The sequence below is a fragment of the Cucurbita pepo genome, chromosome LG17 (genome assembly GCF_002806865.2).
Source record: "Cucurbita pepo subsp. pepo cultivar mu-cu-16 chromosome LG17, ASM280686v2, whole genome shotgun sequence".
Taxonomy (NCBI): Eukaryota; Viridiplantae; Streptophyta; class Magnoliopsida; order Cucurbitales; family Cucurbitaceae; genus Cucurbita; species Cucurbita pepo.
Window position 1 is genome coordinate 1,794,401 of NC_036654.1, and position 24,783 is coordinate 1,819,183.

The 24,783-nt window shown below is 34.9% G+C and overlaps 2 protein-coding genes across 2 annotated transcripts; one reads left to right on the forward strand and one right to left on the reverse strand.

Moving 5' to 3' along the window:
* Positions 1–642: 642 nt before the first annotated feature.
* LOC111778401 (small subunit processome component 20 homolog) lies at positions 643–20,284 on the reverse strand. Its single transcript, XM_023658196.1, has 31 exons — positions 20,035–20,284; positions 19,424–19,546; positions 18,648–18,805; positions 17,429–17,473; positions 17,052–17,130; positions 16,890–16,963; positions 16,289–16,395; positions 14,806–14,988; positions 14,246–14,449; positions 13,934–14,147; positions 13,765–13,839; positions 13,355–13,677; positions 12,807–12,999; positions 12,439–12,691; positions 12,032–12,359; positions 11,572–11,752; positions 11,316–11,456; positions 10,895–11,156; positions 10,036–10,482; positions 9,106–9,569; positions 8,399–8,535; positions 8,107–8,288; positions 7,607–7,996; positions 7,014–7,139; positions 6,566–6,631; positions 4,716–6,478; positions 4,351–4,630; positions 3,501–3,734; positions 1,747–2,262; positions 1,527–1,659; positions 643–1,303 (listed from the first exon to the last, which is right to left on the reverse strand). The coding sequence occupies exons 1-31, from the start codon at positions 20,101–20,103 to the stop codon at positions 1,047–1,049; spliced, it is 8,007 nt and encodes a 2,668-aa protein (XP_023513964.1). The 5' UTR covers positions 20,104–20,284; the 3' UTR covers positions 643–1,046.
* A 1,516-nt stretch (positions 20,285–21,800) lies between these two features.
* LOC111778045 (chaperone protein dnaJ 20, chloroplastic-like) lies at positions 21,801–23,628 on the forward strand. The gene is made up of 2 exons (XM_023657655.1): positions 21,801–22,418; positions 23,184–23,628. Exons 1-2 carry the CDS (start codon positions 21,957–21,959, stop codon positions 23,340–23,342), a joined length of 621 nt encoding a protein of 206 aa, XP_023513423.1. The 5' UTR covers positions 21,801–21,956; the 3' UTR covers positions 23,343–23,628.
* The last annotated feature ends 1,155 nt before the right edge of the window (positions 23,629–24,783 follow it).

A 24,783-nucleotide genomic window follows, 5' to 3' on the forward strand; every position in this document is an offset into this window, starting at 1 on the left:
ATTGCATGTTTAAACTTTAAGGTTCGATTTAATAAAAAATTTAAGATAATAAATTTAAGATAATATTACCCAACAACTTTAATATGTTTCTTAAAAATAGCATTATTGTCTGACATGATGTCTTAATTAGTTTTTATTATGATGTCTTAATTAGTTTTTATTATAATGAATAAAGATAACTATTCTTATATATATATCAATAGTTTCATCTCGATCCTTGTATGAAAATAATGTGAATTTAGACCATTCGTTCTCCTCATATAAGATCCCACAACAAAAACCGAACACTATCAGAAGATTATGATAATAATACCAATATGAATAATTTCAACTTTAAATACGGTTCTATTTTTATCAAACTTTAATATACACATATATTATATATTCTAGCATGCCGAAATTCATAAGTAGTCAGAATAAACTAAATTTATTTTTAAAGTTCAGACAAAAAATAAATATTTTAAACTTTTGAAGACCAAAATGAAACAAATTTAATGATTCAAATATAAGTTTAAGAACCATAATCAGTTTTAAAACTAATTTTAGAAATGGGAGAGTTATTTGCATTATTTTTGGAAGAAATTAATATTATATATATATATATAAAAGTTAACAATCTCTCCAATTTCTTGCCATCTAAGCTCTAAGTGTAACAAAAATATATATCACAAGGAAGCATACAGGCCAAAATTCCTAATAAAATTAAATAATTTATACACTAAATGAACAAAAATTGCCAATACCACAGGCCAAACTACGACGGCTACAATCCTAGTTAATCAAAGATCACAGCTGGAAAATCGTCTCTCGAATAGTTAATCATCTCATGCCAGTTCTTGTATGAACAAAGCTGGGACGATACCTGTGGCTGGCAGTTCGTACGTTCGAACGTTGGATCATCATCGTCTGGGAGGTCAAATTGTATGGTTTTGATCCTTCTGATACCCCTTCTAACTCAACGACCCAAGATCTTAAGTAACCGGGGAGGTGAAATATACCTGTTAGTATTAGTGATGACAATAGATACCTTTGCTACATCTACTAATCTACATCATCCGTCTCGACATTCTCATCGTTGTTATCTTCCTTCTCTTGCTGGCACGTTGTTTTTCTGCAATTCGTAGTTTCCTTTTCGCGTTTCGCATAGGATTAACGACCGCCATGCGCTTCTCTTCTTGCCTCCTCTTGTCCCTTTTGACCTTGAGACGCTTCTTGATCTGGCTGTACACCTGTACAAATTTCTGAATGCCCAAACAATTCTGTATTTTATCACAAACATCTTGGGCCAACTGTACCATTGAATCTACAAAAAAAAGGTAAATAATAGTCAGGTTCTCAAAGGAGTTTGATGAATAATGAATAATGAAATCTATGGCTATTCATGAAGGATAAACAATGGGTTAGATGCACAATTGCAATAGTTATGGTCGCAGTATATTTTTACTCAACACATTGACTTGCTGACACGGACAAGACGATAAAAAGAAACGGGGTACGAAAAGGTTTGCATAGGAAAGAAATTGTACCAGTAATTAGCTTTCCGGAAAACCCTTCACGAACTCTATATAAAGGCAGCAAAATTTCGAAAGCATATCGTTCGCAATCTTCTACAGCGATTTGTGATGATATATTGCGGAAGACATTGAAAACTGTAGTCATCTGCATGAAACAGGACACATGATTAATGGAAATCGTAGGTAGGTGGAAATAAATTGTTAACTAAACTTGAAACCATTCGGAGAAAACCTGGATAGTATCTGTTTGAAGAGCAACCTTCCCCATCTGCTTGAGCAAGTTCGAGACAAGAAGGTAACAGATATCGGGACAAGCATCATCTTGGTCGAATACACCAGTCATTCGAGGTAAAAGCATGCTTCTTCCTTTTCCTGAGTCAAGCAACTGGAATGCTTTGAGAAAAAGCCTTTGCTCGGGTTGTTCAAGCGTAGACCAGAACGGACATGAATTCGTATTCTCCACTTTTCCAATCACAGAATGCAAACCACAAATAGTAAAAACAAGGTTTTGGACAATCAAATCAGCATCTTTATCTGTGAGGTCTGACTTCAACTGGCAGCAAAGGGAAGTAGCAATTAAGAAGAGTCTACTTGGCTTCATAAGAGAATAATCTCCTAGCGATTTTTCAGAATTTCTTCTGCTATTCTCGATCACAGTAGTGAAGTATGACGCTATCAAGCGATTTGAGATGCTACGTATCCACATATGTGGGTACAAAAGCAGATGACTAATCATTTCCCATATATCCTGAGAGAAATACAAAGAATCAGCAATCTAGCTAAAAGCATCCACTGCGTTAATGGTTTACAGATAAACATTCAGTAAAAGATGTTAACGTGAGACCAAATATGGGAGAATAACGCAATACAATAGAATTAAATATATAATTCAATAGAATTAATATGCTCCTAAGTTCAAATACTACAAGGACATTTCAATATTATGATTTAACAGATGCTGTTATTATGCCCCTCAAGGTGATTAAACAACTAAATAGGCATAATAGAAATAGAAGCCTTCTTTTGAAGAACTCATAAACAGAAATCAGCAACAATCAGAATGCAAAGAACTTGGAAGAAAAGTCTAGTCCACCAATGAGCTCAAACGAAGACAAACATAAAAAATCAAGCACGATATGCGTAGATGAATTGAACATCCATCTAATAATGCACCAAACAAAAGCATTAGATACAGTAAATACTTAAATGTAGGTTGAAAGTTCTTTCAAAAGACGAATCCACAGTTCCATTAGCTAAATCCCAGTCTCAGAGTAACACCTATCCAAAAGTTGCGTGTTCAAATCTTCCAGAGAATTTAATATGAAAATCACTTGATGCCTCAAGAGTCTGGGTCTTTGAGTAAGTGCAGGCTTTTTAAAAAAGTAAGGGACCATTTATCTTGCATTCTACAAAAGGCACCAACGTTCTGCCTGAACCTCCCATAAAAACATGTAAATATTTAAAGAGAAATGTAAATTTGATAATGGTATGTTCAATCATGGTGGTTAGTCAAACTAGTGAGGATATTATTTCAAGTAAATTGCAAGAGCAACTAATGCTCTCGTGTGGATTCTTCACAAGAAGGCTAAAAAAAGAGCTATGAACCAGCAGTAGATAATGTACGTTTAGTTTGTGCTTGGGTTTGTACATGGACTCTTTTCTCTAATAAGCACTCAACTACCTACCACCAGATGACACTGATCAACCCCAAAAAAGAGACATTTGCTCTAAAAAGTCAAAGCTCCTTGTTATGATTCGGTCCAAGGCACCTTTTCCTTATAAAACCAGGGTCTCCTACGTTAGTATTTTTTAGGTTTTGTAGACAATGAAACCAAAAGGATGTAGTGGACCCACAATAAAATTTTCCCTACTGTCTAAGTTTGTCAGTAGTTCAGCGTCTGTAGCATACCAGGAAAAGCGCCTCCATGCAATAGAATCCTAATGAAACATAGAGATAGTTAAGGGAAGGAATTGATAGCTACATACCTCAAAATCCTTATCAAAGAATAACTCCGGGAATTGGTGCATCATCTTCTCTAGCATCACCAACGAATAATATGCCTCCTTCCAAAAGGTAGTGGTTGTTTCTGCAGAAATGTCTATTTGATCATTCGTAGTAACATCAACAACAGACTGCAGAATGCCTCTGGCAACTGGCAACACAGTTCTTATATGTCTTTCAAAACCCTTCTTTACAGCTTCAACTAATAATCCCAATACCTGTGTACAAAAAAATAATGTCAAATCCTTTCTTCCCATAAAAATTTAGTTATATATATATGAGTGACCAACCACCAACAAGGCAACCGACAAAAATTGTAATATCGTTATCTTCCGCATGTTCTTTTTCCTCCAAATGAAAGAGATGGTAAATGAAGAAAGTTGATCAGTTAAATGAAACTCAAAGCCTAAAGCCTGAGGCTAATAGATTACCAAAAGAGAGATAAAAAGAACAACTAGCACAAAAATGAGCATATGAAATTGCTGATTCAGAATGATTTTTTTTAAGAAAAATTTAATGTGCCAGTACCTCTGAGTACCAATTAATTAGCTTCAATATTAAATGTGGAAGTAACTCAAACAATCAACATCAACTCACATATACATTGGGGATTAACATTTATCATTATCTACATTCGTAGCAGAACAATTACTTTTTACTTAAAAAGAGTATACTTGTAAATATAGCATCATTTAAGCACGTTGCCCATCAAAGCTTAATACATATCCTTATATTAACTGAGAAATTGAAAATCTAACAAGTTGAATGAAAAGTGAACCAAATATATTTTAGTTTGAAATTGCTCAAAAGAAAACATCTATTTAAGAAATTCACCTGTGCTGCGGCACTCCATAGTTGCTGCTTTCCTCCCAAGTACCAAGATAGACTGTAATCAAGTATAGAATGGAGAGGACCAGAACTTATGCAACCTATTAGGCGCTTAATTACAGCACCAGTCATAGACCGAACATTATTATCCTGATCGTTAGCCAAGCAAGCCACCAAATGAACAAATAATGTCTGAGAAATACTATCCACCACAGTTCTTGGAAATTTAACGACAATTGTGAAAAGCATCTCCAAAACAGCTTCTCTTCCCGTTGAATGCTCATACCTACGATCATAGGAAAATCTTCTAAAGACAGAACCAAACACAAAATTAATATATAAAAGAATATTAGCTTAATTTCATTGGTCACCTTAAATTGGAGAGCAAAAAATCTAAATGTTGCTGCAAGCGCTTTTCTGAAAGACGGTAATCAAGCAGAAATTGTAGTAAGATTTTGCTGCATTTTTTCCGTATTGGTTCAACTTGACTTGTCACCATCAATTCAGCTACCCGAATAGCAAGATCATAAATCTCAGGGACAACAAGTTTGCAACTAACAATTGCCTTTAGAAGTGAAAGGGCAACAAAAGATGGATTCTTGTGAATATCCACAAACAATGGAAATTGAATTACTAAATGCAGCTGATCTGTGGAAAGTGTAACTTGTTCATTTCGCAGAAGCACAGTTAATGACCTCAAACATGATTCTACTAATGGATTGCATGGATCTACTGAACTCTGAGCAATATTTAACACTACTCCCTTGATTTTATCAGCTTGGGATTTGACAGATGGCAAAGGCAATCTCAGCAATGGAGTGAGACATCTAAGAGTTAATGATAAAACATCCTCGTATTTAGAAGTCAAGCAGTTTCCTAGCAGGGAAACAAAAGGGTCAAGCATTGATAGCAACGGAACGTGTTCTTTTCCAAGTTGCATCTTCTTCATGTACCCATGCAGAAGCTTAAGTGCAAACACCATAATAAGGTGTGAACAGGGGGACTTAGCAAGTATTATCTGACATGACAAATTTTTTCCTCTGGAGACATCTTTAGAACGTTTGTTTGCATCAAGCAACGAAGTGCTTTCACCCTGTCCATTTTCAACTTTTATTCCATCTTCAATGAGGCCATAGATGAAGACTAAAAGATCAGTTTGGTTGACAGAAGGATTGCTTTCAAAACCAGCAGCTATGTTAGTTAGCATATTTTCCAATTTGGCTTTAACTTTTGGTGTCAGATGCTTCTTCATATGATCAGTAACGGGTCTAAGAAGCTTAAGTGCGTGGCTTTTAAATGTTACACTTTGAGCTATCAATTTCAGTGTCTCAAAGGACTTCTGTTTCCTTGTCTCTTTCATTTTTGAGGCCAACTTTTCAACCTCCTTTTCCTCGGAGACCTCTCCAAGGATATCTTTCTCTACAATAGAAATGAGATCGTCCAAAAGATAGTCCATCTTCCCAAAAGCTGGGGCAGTAAAGAACTTAGTCAATATAAAATTGAGTGTATACCCCAACACATGCAGCTCGTATCCACGCTTTAGAGATCCTCTCAAAACCCTAACTATAACTTGCAAATATTCAGATCCAAGTTCCTTCAAACAAGCAGCCAGTGCAGATCTAGCTTCTTCACGGACACTTTCTAAACGATTCTTCAAAAAGTTAACGATATGATGGATGATGCTCAAAAGTTGTGAATCCATAACATCTTCTGGCAGTAATTTTAACACCTTTAGTGCAGCAAGATGAACATAAATATCAACCCTTTCTGACTGAGAGTTCATAAATTTTTGTATCTTTGGGAACACATATTTACTAAGGCATGCTTGCATATCACTTGTCACAACCGTACTGCCAAATAAGCGTGTTGACCCAACCACCGAAGTATTCTCTTGAAAATGGAAGTTGTCCAAAATAGAACATATCAAGCGCAACAGAACCTTTTTCTTATCTGGGCGTTTAGTGAGATCCCGAAAACATCTTCTTAACAGAGCAAAATATGACTTCCATTCCATTTTACCAGAAATTGAAGCAATTGCCTCTATACAAGCAACTCTAATATTCTCTGTTTTTCCCTCTTGTAAATCAAACAGCATATTGAAGAACAGCGGCACAAAGACATTCTTTGTGATGACCTTAGAGAAATTGAAGTGAGGATAACATAAGAAACTTCCCAATCAATAGATTAATAGTAAAATTAATATTAAGACTAGAGAAAATACCTCAGGAATGTTGACGGTACTGATAGTATTTTTGAAGCGAATCAGTGCCTTTGCTCTTCTAAGTTTCTGCAACATATCAGACATTCCTTGAAAAATCAATGTGAAATGGAGATAATAACACAACGAGAATTCATAAATAATTTTTTTTTATAGGAAATCAAATTTGTCAATTAAAAATATTTCACAGAGATTACTTTTGAGTCAATGGAGTCATAATAATATATCCTTAAAAATTTATGTTTCATCCACAAAATAAGTAGTTGTATGCATCCCTTTTAATTTAGAAAAAAACCACGTACATGTTTGAAGAAGCAATATATTTTTCCATCATGAAATTAGTGAAAATTTTGGTGACGGGCTTATAAGAAAGTTAAGTAATGGTACTCCGAAGCACAGTGGTAATTTTTTGTTCCTACAGATTTTACCGATATATGAAGCAGAAATTCACCTGCAAGTGGGTTATGTTACTGAAAAAATCAACTTCAGCATCTTTACTGTATAAGGCCTTCAGCAAACATAAATTAGCCACATCAGGAAATTTCAACACCATTTCTCGCAATAAATTCATCCACTCCTGTAACCAGACAATTCATAAAAGAAGATCAGAGAGGAAAATGTAAACGATAATTGATAACATTGTACTTCTAAGACAATGAATGCTACATATTTAAGAAGCTGTAAGTAGAGATCCCCAAACCATCTATCCATGCTTAAAATAGAGAGGAAGAAAAATATGGAAGAAAAGAGGGTGGACTTATATGCAATCTATTCTTTTTCTTCCATTTTCTTTTCCTTGTTCCAATGTACAACATCCACGTGATATTAACTAAAATAATCCCTTCGCTATCCTTCGATACAAGGTTAATAATGAATTGTTCTTGTTGTAAAATATAAAGAACATAAACCAAAGTTTAAGAAACATGTTATTCCACAATGTATCAGCTTTGTATTTACATCTTTCATGAATGAACAAAAAAAGTGAAGTTTTGGATTGAACAAATTACTTCAGGGCCGTAAGTAGAATAAAATATAACTCCCTACCTTTTTAATAGAGGTCTCTCTGTTCATTGCTTGCCCCATATGCTTCAAAATGAATTTGTTTGTTATCTGCATGATGTTTACTTTCAACCAGCTATTGTCGGGTAATGTCGTATTATCAATTGATTCATGGTGACCCATCCCTCCTTGACCAAGAATTGAAGAAGAAAATTCAACAAAAGAGAGCAAAGACCTATAAGCACTATGTCTTAGAATTAGTTCTTCTGACGACATATCATGCACGCACTGTGATAGAACAACTAAAGCATGTTCCACTGAGGTAGAACAGAAGAAATCCACATTAATTTTTTCATAACTATTGACAATCGTGTCAAAATCAAGGCCACCAATGTCCATAGCAGAGGTTGCATTCAAACCACGGATGATTTGAGCCTACAGAATATGAAAAGTAGATAGAATAATTACAACATTATCGTTCTAAGAGATCACAAACCAAAATAGTATCAACAGAAAGAACTTGAATGCATCTAGAAGAACTTTACCACACAGAGGATGGAAGAATCAACTTCTGCAAGAGCATGGATAAGATCACATATAAGCAAACGCAAATCTTGCTCAACTGAAATCAGTAACGGAGAAACTGCTTTCAAGATTTTTGTTGTACTCTCGCTCCCTAGTATGGGAACCACATTCTGAATAACTTGCAGAGTATCGGCATGAGATCCTGCAAGGAAAGTAGGGGCTTTAAATCGTTAAAAAAAAACTCCAATTCTAATCTTTTGAGTCAATTCTTACAGTATTTTCCAACTAAAAACAAAAGGAAAATATTCTCACCAGATGTATGTCTAGTCTGAGTTAAGTATGGGAGTAAGATTTCAACAAACATCTTAGCATGCAGTGGATCCCTTACAAGCTTCGAGAGTAATTTGAAAATTCTTATCATTGGTCCATTGAGGTGTTCTACCAATTTCCTGACATGATGACAAGGGAATGATTATAAAATAATCCATTTGCAATCCTTAGGGACTCCCCTCGAGGCAAACCCCAAGGTGTAAGAATCAAATGCCTTTTAAAATATTGTTCATAATTACAAAAAATAATTTTTATAATTGGAAAACAGAAGTAATTTTCTACACTATACAAAACATTAAAATAAATAGGTACAAAAGATAATACATAAATGACCCAAACGTTGGGAACTTAAGTATATATTTAGTCCTAATGTTGAAATAGATATTTAGCAATAATTACAAAAATGAACCAAACATTTGGAACTAAAGTATATACATAAATGAACCGAACATTAGGACATCTATTATGCAATGAACAACAGAATCACGTGGATTGCACATCTATTAACAATTTACAGAATAGGGTATTACATGTTAAATTGTTAAATTATTGTACCAAGCCGACACCATCTTCTAACCCAAAAAGTAAAAGTAGACACAAATTATTAAAATGATGGCTGGTGTTTAGCATGGTAGATAATCTTAACAGCGAAAACAATAATGCACATCATCATGGATAAAAACACATACCTCTTTTTAGCATCACCACTTTGGAAAAGAACATGCAAGTTTTGAATAAGTGAATCAAGATTTGGAAGTAGAACGCTTCTGACAGCACTGTCATTGTCATCCAACTCACCATCATATGTCAATAGGTTTTCAATAAACTGAAGAACAAACGATATGATGGATTGAGATGCTGTTGAGACGGTGAGGATTGAGAAAATATCAGGAACAAGATTCCTCTCCCTAGCCAATAGTGGCATAAGTTTGTGGCTTCTACTCATGGCAAGAAAGCAAGAGAAAAGTGAACTTGGCTTTTCACTACTTGAGCCCTCGTGCTTGAAACTTTCAATTGAAGATTTCACAGACATAAAAAATAGGCCCCAGAACTCAATTTCAAAATCGTAATCCTCGTATTTGTAGAGAACGAAAGAAATGACTTTGAGACACAAAGACCTTAAATCTTTATACTGCTTCACGGCTGTACTGGTCTGCTTAGGAGAAAAAAACATCATTAGTATCTAGAGCTTCGAGTTCCATAATTAGTAATCTGATGTCATCAGTATAGATATGAGAAAATCAATGGATTAGGAAAAGCAATAGCATTTAGCATTTCTGAAGGAAAAGAACCAGTAACAAGTGGACCTTGAAACTTAACGACCTTGACTATTAGGTAAATGAGAACCTAGTAAAAGATATATTTAGACTGGAATCTAATTACACATTCATCAGATAGCTGGTACCAAGTAGAGCTGGTTTTAACATTATGCTCAATTCAAAACTGGGTAAAGAAGGGGAGACAGTATGACAAAAACACAGATCGAAATACTCCCATAAAAAGGCAGTCACTTTTATGATGGGAGAAAAAAAAAAGATCATTAGGCAATTTACAGGAGCCTCAAGAAGTTTACTGGAAGTTGATATTAAAGAAACGGCTTATCTGGATGGAAGCATTACCAGGCCAGGGGATGCGGTTTCTTTGTTGATCTCAAGTGAATTCTTGTCGCACATCTTTCCATTTTCAACTAAAGACTCTTCATTTTTCCTTGCCGCGTGAAGACTTGATGTGCAACTTCCCAATACTCGGACAACACAACCCAATATCATATTGAGAAATGGACTAACAAGCATTTCATCAAAAACTGCAAGAACTTCTTCAATAACATGCATAAAACCAAATTTCTTCTTCCATGACAATGCTACTATACTTTTTGCTGAGAAGTATTTCAAGATGTTAGTTGCTGAAGTATTCATTGAAACTGGGCGTGAGTAAGCACTAGCATCAGCCTCCTTTGGAATAATGTTCAAGGGCTTCAATAGTAGAGCAAAAAAAAGAGGAAGCTCTGTGGTATCAAGTTGTGCAAAGAACTGAAGGACAGCTTTTCGAAGATTTACACTGGCTTGCTGGCATAAAAGAAATATCAAACTCAGTATTTTTTTGTGATTTTGATTCCATAATATATAAGAATAAGCCACCCATACTATCAAATTGAAGACAAGTCATCCTTCTTGACAACACACAAACTAAAAACCCTTAGAACGTTCAAAATTAACCAAATATGTTAAACTAGTCAATCAATTAAACCAAACAACCTATGCATGCAAGTCAAATGCTTCAGCAACAAACAATAGCATCACTCGAGTATAATCAAATGTGGCATACTGATTAGCAATCAGCCAACATCAATAACCCATACGTGCATGTTCTACTATAACAGTAACAAATACTGACGAAGTTCAGGAATAACAAAGATGTTATATGGAGCATCAGCACACTTCATCATAAACCATATATACTACCTGATAAAGAATTTACCTTGCGGGAACCAAGAACCTTCAATTTTCTGACTTTTGGCATCAATAAGCGAGTAACTACAGGTAAGAGATTAGGTCTATGCCGATCATCAATTTGATTTTTTTCTTTTGACAAGCTCCACCTTGTAAGTTCTTCTCTCAAAGTCTTGGGGGAGATCAAGTTTTTTAGATGATGTTCATATGGAATCAAAAAGTCATCTTTCCAGATTAAGAGGCAATCAAGGACCTTGCTTTGTATTTCAGCATCATTATCATCCAAAAGCCTAGAAAGATTCAACCAAAGCGGGTATACGCAGAATCATTAGAAAAAAGAACCAGCAGTCTCCTTTATGGAAGAAATATATATTAGCAAAAAGATAATTCAGTATTAAACGTTGACATTAAATAGACCAGAACAGTGTTTCATTAAATAAAACACCAACCTTTGCTCCAAAACTTCTTTAAGAAAATCACTCTTGTAAAATGACTTCAGGTTACGGGTATTTCTCAGCAAGTTTAACCACTCCTTGAGCACACATTTCCACTCCTTGCTTTTACATGTATATTGTTTGAATGAATACACACTGTAATTTCAACAGACAAGCAAAAAATATTGTAAATAAGAAAATTGCAAGAACATTATAAACATTGCGCCTGCAAAAATAAATTATGAGATATGAATCCAATGATAAATCACACCTTTCCACATTATCAGTGTTGTAGCCTAAAAATGTTAAGAACAGAGGCAAAATCTGACGAGACTGAGATTCAACAATAGTCGAATTTTTTTGTAATGATTGGAGCACCAAGGATAGCAGAGTATAGAGTGGTGTACTGTCTGGTGAAGGAACAACAAATGAGCGGAAACGTCTGACTAGATCTGAAAGATACAAATTGTGAAGAATTTCAAAAAATTAATACAAACACCTAACAAAGCAAGTATAGGCCAATCTTTATTGCACAGAAACACGTATTACAAAGCAATTATCTTACATATGAAAAAAATAACTTTCTGTTCATAAAATGACAAACTCCACTGAAACAAGGAACTTAACTGTGCATTCTAAAAATTGCAACTAACCAAAACGAAGCATCAGAAGAAAGACTATTTTAAATGAAATATGAACCTAAAAAATCATAATGGCACACGAGAGCATACCATGTAGTTCATCAGATGATTCAACGGTTTCTCTGTCCGGTTGATCAAGTACAAATAACCACTGCTGAAAATAACAGATTAATTTATCCCACACAACTCTCGAGTGTCTTCTGATTAAAGATGCAAGACATTCAGAAGCTTGATCCCAAATATAGCTAAAGCGGTTTTGGAAAATGCCAATAATACCATTCAAAACAACCAATAAGTAAGCCTCGGGAATCTTTTCAGACAACAAGACCATCTGAACTCTAGAGATTAATAATATAATCTTTCTGCTCGTAGATATTGAAGTAGGAGTCGATTCAATAGAAAGGAGCAGCCGAAGAACCTGACACAATTAGAGAGTGAACCCAAAGCTCTAAAGCACAAAGTCAAACAGGAAAATAAAGGACCATGAACAAACTTACCTCACTGCCAACCGAATCATCGGAGCATGATTCCAAATTTTCAGTTTCCATCTCGTTATCAATTGCAGGGTCCTTTATAAGGATTCCAGACCGCAAAGGCTCATAGTGACACAAGATTCTGAGAGTAGATATACGAACCCCCTTATCTGGGTGACGCAGATTATCTGCAAACACTTGTACTGCATCCTCAACTTTATCTGCTTGAAACTCTTCTGAATAAATTCTTTTGCTAACGTCAACTTCCAATGCTGGCCTACAATTGACATGGTTAAGGGATGCTACATGCTTTCAACAATCAATTTAGCGATGAAATAATTATTAGAAAATATAAGGAAAAAAAAAAGGTCTAGAACGCAAATTCAACCTACCCATGAATAAAATCCAAATAATCAGCTACAGCTACCAAAACTTGTGAACATGAGCTATATCTTTTTGCAAGGTACACAAGCCTTTTTGATTCTTCAAGCCCAGCCTTCTCATGGGAGAGCAACTTAAGGTAAGAACCTATAGTCGCACCAATTAAGCTTTCCCAATTTTCTTTAGGAACACCAAATATGTCGCCTAAAAGATCATGACAAAAACCAATTGTAATTAAGAACCTCCCCATAGAAAAGGGGAAAAAAAAACAAAGCACAAAGAAAGTATCGGCCTCAACTAAAGCAATAAAAATAAGCATAGCAATATTTTATATATATAATTTATGTATGCATATGTACAAAATAAACTAAACATCAAAGCCCTTCAGGTCTGCAACCAGAAGAAGCACTTTCCCAGTTGTCGTATAAGAGAAATAGGTATTTGTTATGAGTTTTTTGTTTAGAAAAAAAAAATCTTATACACCCATCAAACTTGTATCACTAACCTAAAAGAAATAAGATGAAATAAACTAATTTGAGACAAGATGATTAAACTGCACCTTCAACTGTACAAAGCCGATCAAGTGCGTCAATCAAGTCCACTAGTAAGGATGAATTGGCTTGAAAGTTTAGAATATATGGACAACAACGAATAACACCCCAAAAAATAGCCAACTCAGATTCATCAATATCATTAGAACTTCCTTGCATGAAATCAGCTATCTCTTTAATCCAATGACCAAGAATCTTTTGGAAAAAGTTCAAAATCCTTGGAACCTCCTCTTCGGATGTACATAACACTTCTGTTGGTAATCTCTCGCAGAAGGAAAGAAGAAGATAGACAACCTCTTCACGGGAAGATTCTAACAATTCATTCATTGTTCTGAAAATGCAGTAGTAGCCCCGTTAGATATCTCAATTAATTATGCAATAGAATATCCAAAAAAAAAAAAAAAAAATTGATATATACCTTAAGATGTTAGTTCTGAATGCACATAGTACACTAGTGTCCTTCCCCATTACTTCTCGTACAAAAGTCAATAAACTAGAAACAAAGACCTCAAATATGTTACTAAGGTTAAAAAATATAAAAGGTAACACATACGAAGTGTCATTCATGAAGGCTAAGTTGCTCATACCAACTGCTATTTAATTGAAATATTGGAGCCCAGTGCAACGAACAATTAGAAATAGATAGAGAGTCCTCAGAACTTAGAAGACCATCAAGAATAACCAACATTAATTGCAGAATCGAATCTATGATTTTGGATAAGCCATCTTCCATTGTAAGGCTTGTAGTTGTGATAAATTTCATCATGTGTAAATCTACAAGCTCAAGCATCGGTTTGTAATCTGTGGAACATATAAACTTAGTAGCTTTAGTAAAATAATAGAATTTTACAAAAATGGCCAACGCTTGAAAATTGGAAGGAGTATTTCATATATCTAACCAGAAATTTGTTTCCAATTCACATTCTGAACTGCTGAAGTAAGCAGCATCAAAATTTGATTTATTCGAAGCACGTAACCATTTGTAATGGCATCCATTATTTCTCCAAACAAGCATTTCCATATCATATCCAATTCCTTGGGTTCCATTTCTTCACATAATCTCTGACACACACACTTGATCACTTCTAAAATAGCGTCTGAACCTGGAATAGAGATACACACAAAAAATAAGAGGAAAATAACTTGCAGTAAACTGCTCGAAAGACAGAAAGATACGGCCAGTACTCAAAGTAATGATTATAATTGACTCATTAAATCACCCAACAGTATTTACTAATGGAACAAGGATGGGACATATCCTTTTTATCTCTCTCTTTTTCAAAGTACAGATTATATGGCATTTTAATAACAGAAGTTCAGGTGCCATTAAGCCAGCACATCAAAGCAGGCTGTCAGAGTGCCACCCTTGAGTAACAAATACACTTCAAGCTGGGTTTAAAGAATTGACAAAACATTTAGCAATATATGGAACTAGTATGTTCCATAGAAAGAAATTCACCTTGGCTAGAGTCTAGGCCACTTTCAAATGTTGGACCACTGATCAAAAAGCGAAACACCAGCTCTGCTCTTGAATGAAACCTTGATGAGGTTCCTCTCATTGTGTGAAATAGCAGAGCACTAGCACCATATTCTCTAGTTGCTAAAGGTTTCTTAACAACTTCCAATATTATCTGTTTAATTCCTGCATGAATTAAAAGGTGACAAACGTTAAAGATGTTGATAAGGAAGTTATATAGCTTTATAGATCAACAAGTGTGTGTGTGAGGAATTTTCAGGACAGTTAGCCAGGACACTTTAATATACTGAATATACCAACATTTTCATCAATTAGGGGTTCCTGTACAACATCTCAAGCACTTCCCCTTCCTTAACTCGAAAACATAGATATCAACAGTAGAAGGAACAGCTATTCTGACAGCAAGTGTAAAAGGAAACTAGGTCCAAGTCTATTACTTTCTCGGACAAGTGACACTAATTTCTAAGAACAGAAGGGTGGATTATTTTCATGGATGACTAGGAATGAAACACATTTTTCAATTGTAAAGTGGGGTATATTGAGAGCAAGCTGGTAAGCCTCATGGAATATTGAACAGCGAATTTTGAATAACTTTATTAAGTAAAATAAATTTTCTTTTATATCTTCAAAAAAATCAAAAGTTAGCCAGCATCTGGATATTAAATTACAACATCTCGCGAACTTTATGATGCAGTCTTAATACATCATCTCAATAAAAATCTTTGAACTACTTGAAAAGAAGTTTTGACAGAAGTGAAGAAGTGTATTTTAAAACACTGTGGATGCTCCTAGAGAAAATCACAAGGAGAAATTCTCGAGCAATTCTCTGAAGTCACTTGTCAATAAGAGATTAAATTTCATTTTCATGAGAAAAAATACTTCATTGAGAAAGAAAAATGAAAGAATGCGTATAAAAAAACAGCCCTTCAAAAGGAGATAAACTAAAACACATTTTCATATGGCTAAGACTGAATCTCCAGATTCTTGTGGTTGAAACATCCTTTCCAATTGACCAAATGATAGATGCGAGATACTCCCACTTCTTTTCACAATAAAATCATTCATCATTTTTCAATATATATAATGTCACGAGGGAAAGCCTTGTGACATTAGCCTAATGAGGAATTTAAGTAGGTGAGCAAATTAGAGAAGAGATGGGTTGCCGTGACAACTTTATCACGAATACAGGGGGAAACAATAGATGTTAGAGTTTTTCTAGTAATTGTATATATATATATTTACACCCACTGAAGTTGAAAGACGTGTACCAAACAGTAAAGATGACGACATATTAGGCCCCCCAATTATGTATCTAAATAAATACAAAAAAAATGAAGTTGAGAGATTCAATTTATCTTCATTCTTCTTTTAATTGGTAAACAATTAATTAAGTGTACTACCAAGCAGAAAAAATAGGAAGATCTGTAAAATAATGTCCAAAAAGCTTAATATTGAGAAGTCCTACCATTTTTTAGCTGATCAACTGGTGCATTCCGCAGCAAAAATGATGTCGCCTCAGCCATGAAATCTTGAATGTACTCTTTAGGGTAATGTCTTAATGGCACAGTAACCCTTAAAAATTAAAATAAACATGCATGAGCACATACATACATTAAGCAAATATGCATGATTTCAATAACTAATCAATTGAAAACATGTACACGAGCTTTGCTTTCAACTCATCTTCAAAGAATATTGGGATAAGATTCCTAAACCGCATAAACATAAAAGTTCCATAGTGGCTGCTTTTCACCTTATCACTAATCTTTCTTTCTTTCACTAGTGATTCTGACTAAGCTCATGATTTTCTATCAACGCTACCTCTATTGTTTATTCTACCCTCACCATGTAAACTTTGCCTCGAATTAAGCCCCCACCCCAAAACCACCATCACAGAAATAGGCCTTTCTAGACCAACGGCCCAACAAGCGGAAGCTTATACAAGAAACTGATTTTTTTTTTTAAATCATGCAAGCTTGGTATAGATGTGGGGCCTTCAAAAATATACAAATACATTCTCTTCTTCACCACGACATAATAATAATAAGCAAAAGAGGAAGACTTACTTTAGCAAATGGACAAGATTTCGCGTAAGATATTTTTGCAAGTGCATCATAATATATGACCAAGATGTAAAAATCTGCAAGAAACATGATCCAGCTTTGGAATAAATTAGTATGGTATCAATGACTTGATATGTCAAAATAGAAGGCATAATATAGACAAACCTGCTCAACAATATCTGGCTCCCTTGCTGCACCACCTTCTAGGAGAGACACTAATGCATCAGTTAATGGAGACAGGAATCTGTCACATAATGATTGATAGCATAAGACATAAAATAAGTAGAAGGAATAAAAAGTAGCTTTGTTACATATTGTTTAAACTGTTGCAGATGGTAACTTATATGGTTGTGAATGAACAATCAAACACTATTGTCCGCAAATCTTGGAAAAAGAAATTGGCACAGGAAAACAAGAAAATAATATTAAGCGACTGACAAAAAAATGCCGTTCAAACTTACGGAACCCCTAAGGAGAAGAAATAAGTGATAAAGCACAAAAGTACAAACAAGATATTTCAGTCCAAGGGAGAAGGAACTAACGGCAAAAAATCCTCCAACAGATCTCGCGATAAAGCTGCAATCAACCTGAAATTAAAAAAAAAAAAATCACAATTTCAAACCCAATCCATAAAAGATAACTGAGATACATACCTCACAAGAAGTAGCATAAGAAACAATATCCAAAATTGTGAGAAAATTTCAGAAAAAAACTGGGACTCCACCCCACACAATTGGATAAGCGTTAAACTCCACTCTTGGGAAAGAAAGCACTCTCCCAACTTGACAAACGTTTTTGAACCTCTTATAAGATCAGGTTCCAAAAGGAAGCACACTTTGAAGTGAAATAAATGTCAATTTGGTTGTCAAAAAAAAAAATTGACAATTAATGCTTTTTTTTCTTTTATCTTTGACAAGGCCTTAGATGCTTTTTTTCTTTTATTTTGAGGTGAAATAAATGTCAATTTGGGATATTGTCAATATTCCCACTAGATGAGGCCTTAGACTTAGAGGGAGAGGAGGATAATTTTGACAATTGATGTTTTACTTTTATTTTTTGTTCATTCTTAATAACTTCAAGGTGTTCTGGAACCACGGAACTTGATTTTTGTTCAACTTTTTGACATTTTGATGTTTCTAAGTCTTTAAGGATTTGACATTTATGTGACTCTATATATACTATTTATTTATGCATTTATTTGTTTTGCCTCGAAGCGATGAAGTGGCGTGTTGCTTTGAGGTGGCCTTGTGCTTTGAAAATACTTCATGTTTCCATGAAAAGAACCTACATATCTCACTGCCCTGCAAATCATTGACCTGCAAGGACAATAGTGAAAGACCTACAAGTTCTGCTATCATTTTTACAAGAGTGTTTCCAAGGGTTTTTAGACGGTAGGCTGAGGATTGGTGCTGCCCTACTAAGAATTTTTTTTTTTTAATAAGAGACAATTTCATTGATAATTTAGATTTACAAAAGGGGTATAATATTCATTATGTTTACAAAAGACCTTCCCAAGTTACAATGAGAGAGGTATAACTATAGGAAGTAAAAACATTGTTGAAGAGTTCTGACAAATTTGATGTACATATTATATTAACAAATGATATGGTATGGAGATTGAACAATAACTCTGAGCATATAAGTCCACAACTGCATGGTACTCATCACAAACTAAAATACAAGTTACAAACATAAACAGAAAAGTCAAAACTAAAGCATAATATGCAAGACGAGGATGTTTAAAAAATAAGCTTGGCACACCTCAATATAGGCTCCAGAGATAGCCTCCCTTTTATATGTACTCTAGAAAGAAGATTTGAAAATATGGACTCCTTGTGCAGTATCACCAGAGGTAATGTTTGTGCCAGAGGAATGATCTCTTCGTAACAAGAAATAAAATCCTCTGCAGTATTTAATTCCTGTATTGGAGAAGAGAATGGCAAGATTCTTTATGGAAAAAAGATAGTAAAATTTATAGCAGATGAGAAGGCTAAATAACCGCACAAAACTATTTCCTAAACTAAATTGAGTCCCTAACAAAAAATAATGCATGAAACACCCACATTTGCAGAGAATTAACATCAAAAGCCAGCTTCATCCAGAACTTTTATTGAACAATACCATGAACAACAATCTATAGGCATTACATATGCAGTGATACTTGATCTTTCTAATCTCTCCTGATTTATCCTATTCCTTCTCAATAAACTAACTCGGAGGAAAGAGAAAAATCAAAATTTAAGGTCACCTTTCCTGCTCAAATTAATAGCTCTAATGGGTTAATCTCGTGTTCATTTAAATCCAAGTAGTTGATATCATTACTTATTTTTTAGGGGAAGGAAAACGGGATGCTTTTGATCATAAATGATAGAGTATAGCTATTTCATCAACCAAAGCGCGCACGTTGTAATAAAAGGACAACCGAGTAATGAGTTTATACCAAACCATATTAGACATACATCATAAAAATATTAGCAACTAAGAGGGACAAAAAAAGGAAACCACCATCCTCCGAAAAGAAAGTTAATAAAGCATACCCTCCATTCCATAAGACAGTCCCGGAAAAAGGAGGATCCCTCGGATGGCTCGGACTTTACTTTATCGAGGCTTCTGTATACATCGATGTCAATTTCTTGTAATCTCTGAGAGAATGTCTGGAACTGTAGAGCATAACAAAGAAAATATGAAATCTAAAATCTGTTTACAAAAATAATTATCGTAAACTATCTAGAGAAAGGGAGACTCGAAGAAAAAGAAAAATTGGATAACGACCACCAACTTGCTTATTTTCTATAAAAAAAAAAAAGAAAAAAAAAATAGTCTGAACTAGTAAGTATGGTTTAAAAACCAGTATCCTGATATAAGAACAGAGATAACTGAACCAAGAAAACTCCGCTTTAGCCAGTAGACAAACGTGCACATTCATAAAGTTCAAGGGAAAAACAAAAGCTCCCGCCAGAATAATTATCCCACAAGAAACATACTAGATTCTACTGGAGATGAGTAGGAAAGCATCAGTAAGACATGAACAAAAACCATTCACTTAACTGTAATCGTTTCATGGCAGCCAAACTTAAGCACCAGTAAATTATCAACACAAAACATAAATACAATAGTCCTGAAGATATGCAGCGAAGAGAATGCTTACAACAAAACGCCGGCGACCAGGGGACTTATTGAGGGACTTGACAGCTACTGCGTGAGAAGCCGTCGCCATGGAAGATCAAACTCTTCGAGCTTATCAAAACTTTAGGAGCTTAAAATCAAAAAAACCTAGACAGAAAAATACAATTAGAAAGAAGAAAGAGTTGAATTCGGCAGTGTAATAGAGCTCTGGCTTTCTTCAGCTTCTGGTTCTTCTTGGCGCGGCAGCTCCTCTCGGCCGTCGAGAGGTTTAAGAAACGCGGGGCGGTGAGAATTTGTTCTTATAACTTTGCTCTTTAGGACTTCCTGTGGTTTCCAAATTGGGCTTGGGCCTTCTAAATTTGGACTTCGGCCCATCAATAAGATTATACCGACTTAGGCCCATTTTTAGAAAAAGGAATTTAAGGCCCATTTTTAAAGGTCCGTTTTGGAAAACATCCAAAAATGGAAATTTGAGCTTACATTATTTTGCAACGACATATATTATATTAAAAATAAAAATTATTTTGCAGTAAACTAGCACGGTATTCAACGTCCTCGCTCATTATCTAATATCTGACTCTTATACCATTTGTAACCATTCCAAGCCTACCGCTAACAGATGTTGTCTGTTTTTGCTTATTACGAATCGTTGTCAATCTCATTATTTTTAAAACGCGTGCTGGAAAGAGGTTTCCACCCCTTTACGTCGTTATTTTTTATCCACCCCCTTCGGGCCCAACGTCTTTACTGGCACACCGCCTCGTGTCTACCCCCTTCAGGGAACAGTGAGAAGGCTGGCACACCGTCCAATGTCTAGCTCCGATATCATTTGTAACAGCTCAAGCTCACCACTAACAGATATTGCCCTATTTGGGTTTTCCCTTTCAGGCTTCCCCTCCAGGCTTTAAAACGCGTCTCGTAGCGAAGATTTCCACACCCTTGCAAAGGGTGTTTTGTTCTCCTCCCAACCAATGTGGACATCACATTGACAATATTTGTCCCACGAACTGAAACCCGAAATCGAACCAAATCAATTCGGATTCAAAAAAAATAAACTCCATTCAACCCAAAATATTAACCCAACCCCTATGATTCGGGTTAGGTCGGTTTGAGTTGTCTGGATGGAATGAAATTAGTTTTGAGAAAGCTACGTGCCACGTGGCTTGTGGCTTGTTAAATGAGACCATTGGTTTCAGATACAGTGGCTTGTGAAACCTGGGGTGGGTTACCATAGATTTGGCTCACAAAATTAAGCCCCTTGAAATTAATTTTAGAAAATAACAACCAAAATAATTAAATAAATAATAACACTCATAAATCAATTATTATCATGGTTAATTAACACTTAAGTTCATCTAATTATTACCGTACCAAAAAAATAAAACCAAAATTAATAATTAAATTTTTAAAAAATAATCTAAAACCAAAATAAAATAAAAATGGACCAAATTCTTTGAACCTGGTGATTTTTTTTTATATTAACTATAAAAAATAAAAATAAAATTGGAAGTATACAAAATTATAGGACTCTGTCATGTCAAGTTTTTAATAAATATTTAATAAATGTAATTTAAAAATATTTATGAAATTAAAAAAAAAAAAAAAGTAAGAATAAGAATATTTTTATTTTAAAGAAACGACAAATTAAAAGGTATTTTTTATAAATTAGTAGGAAATTAATCCCCACCTCACATTTTTTTTTTTAATTTAAAAATTTAATAAATAATAAATGGCGTACTAATTTATATATATATATATATACGTAAGTCAGCTATGAACCCCATTGAAACCGTAACGGGGGAAGCCAATTCAGACAAGAAATTCACAGGAACTTTTTTGCTTTTGCTCATTCCGTACTTACTTCCGCAGTCGACGAACCAGCGAGTGGTGAAGGTTCATCAGAGTAAGATTTCAGTGACATAATCGGAAGAAGAAATCACAGAGATGCGTGGTTACGGTTTGGCTTTATCTGGTACTGATTCACGTAGCCTTTTACCGGCGATGCCTCCGATTTTCTCTCCGAGAAGAGCCTCTTCGTCGGTAGGAAATTCGCAGGTTCTGTTTCCGAAATCGACACGGACTCCTTCTCTTTGCGTCAGAGCGAAGGCAGCCGTCGTCGACGAGGCGGTTGTCTCCGACGCTGTTGAGATTAGCTTCTACGATCTTTTAGGAATACCGGAGTCGGGTTCTATGGCGGAGATTAAGCAGGCGTACAAGCAGTTGGCTCGGAAATATCATCCGGACGTCTCGCCGCCGGATAGGATCGAGGAGTATACCAGAAAGTTCATCAAGGTTCAGGAGGCGTACGAGACGTTGTCTGATCCTAGTATGAGAGCTTTGTATGATAGAGACATGTTGGGAGGCCTTCACCTTGCTTTCTCTGCTCGAAGACGTGGCAACAACGAGGTACATTTCTTGCCGATTTTTGAGGTCAATTTGGTTTCTGAATCAATTAGGAATCGGATGCCTTCTCTACCTTATTTCATGGCAAATTATTTCGTTTTATTGAGTTGATTTTTGACCTGATTCGAACAATTTCGCCTCCTGATCCTGAATTAATTTCTATGACCTATTCGTTGATTCAACCTGGATTTCTGCAACCTCTCAATCGAGCTTTTCAATTGTTTATCCTTTGAACTATTACTCTATTTTCTGCTTGTACATGAATCGGCATAGGGATTGCGGCTGCAAAAATCTTATGATTTGTTTTTGTATAGGTAATTAGATGAAGAACATAATCTGATATTTCTTTTAAAAAAAAACTATTAGTTGAAACATAATTTACAAACTACAGAGGTATATTGACGATATTACAAATGTTCTTTGAGGAATTTATTTTAGCAATTGATTAACCATAATTTTAGGATCTTTTGATTCTATCCTCTGTCTCACTTGCTAGTTGCTTAAGCTTGCCGCATGCTTCTATTATACTTTTCAAAATGCCAAAGTCACACAAGACGTTTTAGCGTTAAATTTTTTTACTTCACCATCGTTTCTTAAAATAATCTGTTCTTAATTCAAATGACTTAAGTGCTTCAAAACAGGGATAATCAAGACAAAATTATGATTCCTGGATATAATCATATGGCAGATATCAATTCTTGTAGTTTCTATATCAGAATTTCCTAAATTAAATATGCACTTGTCTGATTCTTTCCTTGAATTACTCAGGAAATGGAAGTGAAAAGTGGGTGGAAGAGCCGTTGGGAGGATCAGCTATCAGGCTTGAGGAGAAGAAGCATGAACAAAGATTCAGGAGCAAGCATGTCGTGGGGAGCTCGAATGCGCAGACAAAGGGACGAGCTTAACGACGACGAAGACGACGTGTAATTTGGTTTCTCCCTTGCTCTAAAACTTTCAACCTTCCTGCACATAGCTGATACAATATTCAATAGCTGGATTCAAGAGCTTAATTAGCACTCTTTATACACAGCCTACTGAGTACTAGAACTTCTACTTCCACTGTGAAACCCAAATTGTTTAGAGCCCAAAAATTGGGAAGTTTTTCATAGGGAATGTAAATCACTAGCAAGCTAGTATTCAATGTATATATATGGAATTCAAAATTTCTCGAGTACTTGAGTTTCTAAACTGATCTCAGAATAATCTATCAGTGTTTACTTGATCATTCCTTGCTTGATAACACACAATCTTGTTCAACCAGTGATCTCAGTTCTTGTTTTCCACTCCAACCATTGTTAGATTATGTTCCAGCCTTTCACTTTTAGTTTTGAACACCATGGGTTGCCCACAATAATCGACGACTTTTCTAAGATTTAATATCCTATAAGTTTCCTTACCAACCAAATGTCTCAGTAGAATAGTTGGACTCACCCGTAAAAGGAAAACGAGAAGTTTACCACATCAACCAAATATAGAAGGTCACGTTGTTACCATGACAATCAATGTCATAAAATTATACCGTTATCTTGTCGGAATAGTCGAGAAAAACCTTAGGACAATACTCAATAATGGAGGGTTCGAGAAAGCGATGTAACCCATTAAGAGTGAGCCGAGTGTGAGAAAGGGGACCAATAGCAGGTGGGTGGTAGCAGATGTGTGTAATTTATGTTCATAATTGAAGGGTCATTTTCATGGTGCAACCCATCCAAGCTGGGTTGGAAAACCAACCACCACATGAGCCACCTTTTCAATAGGACACTTCTAAGTTATTGGGCTGATGTGACCCTCTTTGTTCTTCACATCCCAGTGTTTATTTTACCGTTCTTTTTGGTATTTAACATCTAATATTGTTTCGTTAATAAGCTTAATTTTTGTATGGATATCTATATTGTTAACATAATAGAGTATTTTTAGCTGTTTAAAACCGAAAACGCTCCAACTCTTAATAAGAATGCACTAATGGAGTATTCTTGACGAACACTCCCAATTTTATAAGAACGCGCCAATGAAAAAGAATTATTACTTGCTTCCAAGCTAAAAATATTTTATCTTACGGTAGGTTATCATACAAAAAAAAAAAAAAAGAATTATTGTCATTAGTAAATAACCAAATACATACTCAAATTTAGGCAAAAAAAAAACAAAATAATTTTAGTTGAAATTATAATTTAATAGATATTTTGTGGATTAATCAAATTTAATTGGCAACCCACCAAATTTAGGAAGCAAACCAACAAACAAAAAAAATTAGAAAAAAATAATAATTGAATTTAAAAAAAAATGTTCTAGAAGTTCTAGAAGGACAAAAAAAAAATAATAATAATAATCTGAAAAAGGGTAAAAAACAATTGATTTTTGTTTTTTTTTA